The 1,651-nt window shown below is 54.1% G+C and overlaps 1 protein-coding gene across 1 annotated transcript; it reads right to left on the reverse strand.

The window, feature by feature from the left end:
* Positions 1–247: 247 nt before the first annotated feature.
* LOC136716281 (serine/threonine-protein kinase N2-like) lies at positions 248–1,359 on the reverse strand. The gene has a single exon (XM_066693880.1). The coding sequence runs from the start codon at positions 1,334–1,336 to the stop codon at positions 248–250; it is 1,089 nt and encodes a 362-aa protein (XP_066549977.1). The 5' UTR covers positions 1,337–1,359.
* Positions 1,360–1,651: the final 292 nt, after the last annotated feature.

The raw sequence follows: 1,651 nt of genomic DNA on the forward strand, positions 1-1,651 counted from the left end.
CTGGTTGCCTTAACTTTAGTCAACTTCCAATTTTTTACAGTCAATTATCTTGTTTGATTTCTTTCTCTAATCGTTTGATGGTCCACATGTGTTTTCTTATTGCTGCTCTCCTCCACAGCCAAAAACTTCTTCCAGTGCTGGTGGAGACGAGGTCCCTCTGAGAAGGCGGTGTCCTGGAGTCGGGATGGGGCTGCCTGGGGTGGCGTCGTCATTCTTTGTTCCAGTGTTGGCATCTCTCCAGTGGCATTTAATACCAGTCTGCGACGAAGTCAAACTCCTGGAACAAGTCCTGCTCCTCCGGGCTGAGGACCCTGGAGCCAAGACTGAGGACTGGGGCTTCGGATGTTAATTCATCGCCCACATCCTTGTGCTCTCTGACGTTGGGCACAAATGGAGGCGTTACCCTCTGTGCCTCCAGCCCAGGCCAGTCCACGCTCCTGAAGAAGGCGTGCTGCATCACTTCTTGGGCGCCTCGCTCTCCGGCCCCGAGCCGCCAAGCAGGATTCTTGCTCATCAGCCTAGTCATGACGGAGACTGCTTCGTTTGACAGGTGCTGGGGGAATGGCACTGGATCATTCACGATACTCTCGTACAGATCCCGCTCATTGGCTCCGGTAAAAGGACACTCGCCCACCATCATCTCAAAGAGCAGGACCCCCAGTGCCCACCAATCAACTGCACGGGTGTAGGACTCCTCCGACAGGACTTCTGGAGCGAGGAAGTCAGGAGTCCCGCAGAACGAACTTGTCCGGTCACCTGCACCCATATTTTCCTTGCACAGACCGAAGTCCGCAATCTTCACGAAGCCTCGTCTGTCCATCAGCAGGTTGGGCAGCTTCAGATCCCTGTGTGCGATATTGTGCCTGTGCAGGAAATCCACCCCCAGCACCACACAAGCAGCACTGAATACAGCCCGGGGCTCTGTGATCGCTTCTCCGTCCAGCGTGAGGTCTCCCCCTGCGACGTACTCCATGATGAAGACCAAGTGCTCCTCAGTCTGGAAGGAGCCGTAGAAGTTCACCAAGAAAGGGTGGTGCACGCTGCTCACAGTCTGCAAGACGCTCCTCTCACACATGAGGCTTGCAACATCTTGACTGTCAACAACCCCTCTTTTTTGAATGGCCTTGAGGGCAAATCTTTGGGTGGTTCTTCTCGACTCCGCAAGCAGCACCTTTCCAAATGCGCCGCGCCCTAGAACAGTGACACATTTGAAATCCTCCAGACAACAATGAAATTGCCCCGTCAGATCTGGCTGTGGGAGTTCGAGAAGCTTCTCCAGATCTTCAAACTCCTCCAGGTCTTCAATCTCCTTCTCCAGCTGCTCAAACTCCTGCATCTCCAGGCGTTCATTCTCCTCCTTCTGCAGACGTTCAAACTCGACCTCCAGACGTTCATTCTCTTCCAGATATTCAAACTCCTCCTCCAGATCAATAGGGTCATTCAGGGAGTCTGAATTCTCCTCTGCATCCTCCTGTGTCGTCCTGCTCACAGGGCCAATCACAAGGGGGCAGCTTTTCTCAAGGGCGTGGCTGCCTTCGCTGGAGGAGGCCGCTGGGCTGTGTGTTTTTTGCAGCTCCTCTCCAGCACATTCCTCCGTGTCGGTACTGGCGTCGGGCTTGTTCTTGCGCGACTTATACCAATACCAGCCCAT

The sequence above is a fragment of the Amia ocellicauda genome, chromosome 20 (genome assembly GCF_036373705.1).
Source record: "Amia ocellicauda isolate fAmiCal2 chromosome 20, fAmiCal2.hap1, whole genome shotgun sequence".
Taxonomy (NCBI): Eukaryota; Metazoa; Chordata; class Actinopteri; order Amiiformes; family Amiidae; genus Amia; species Amia ocellicauda.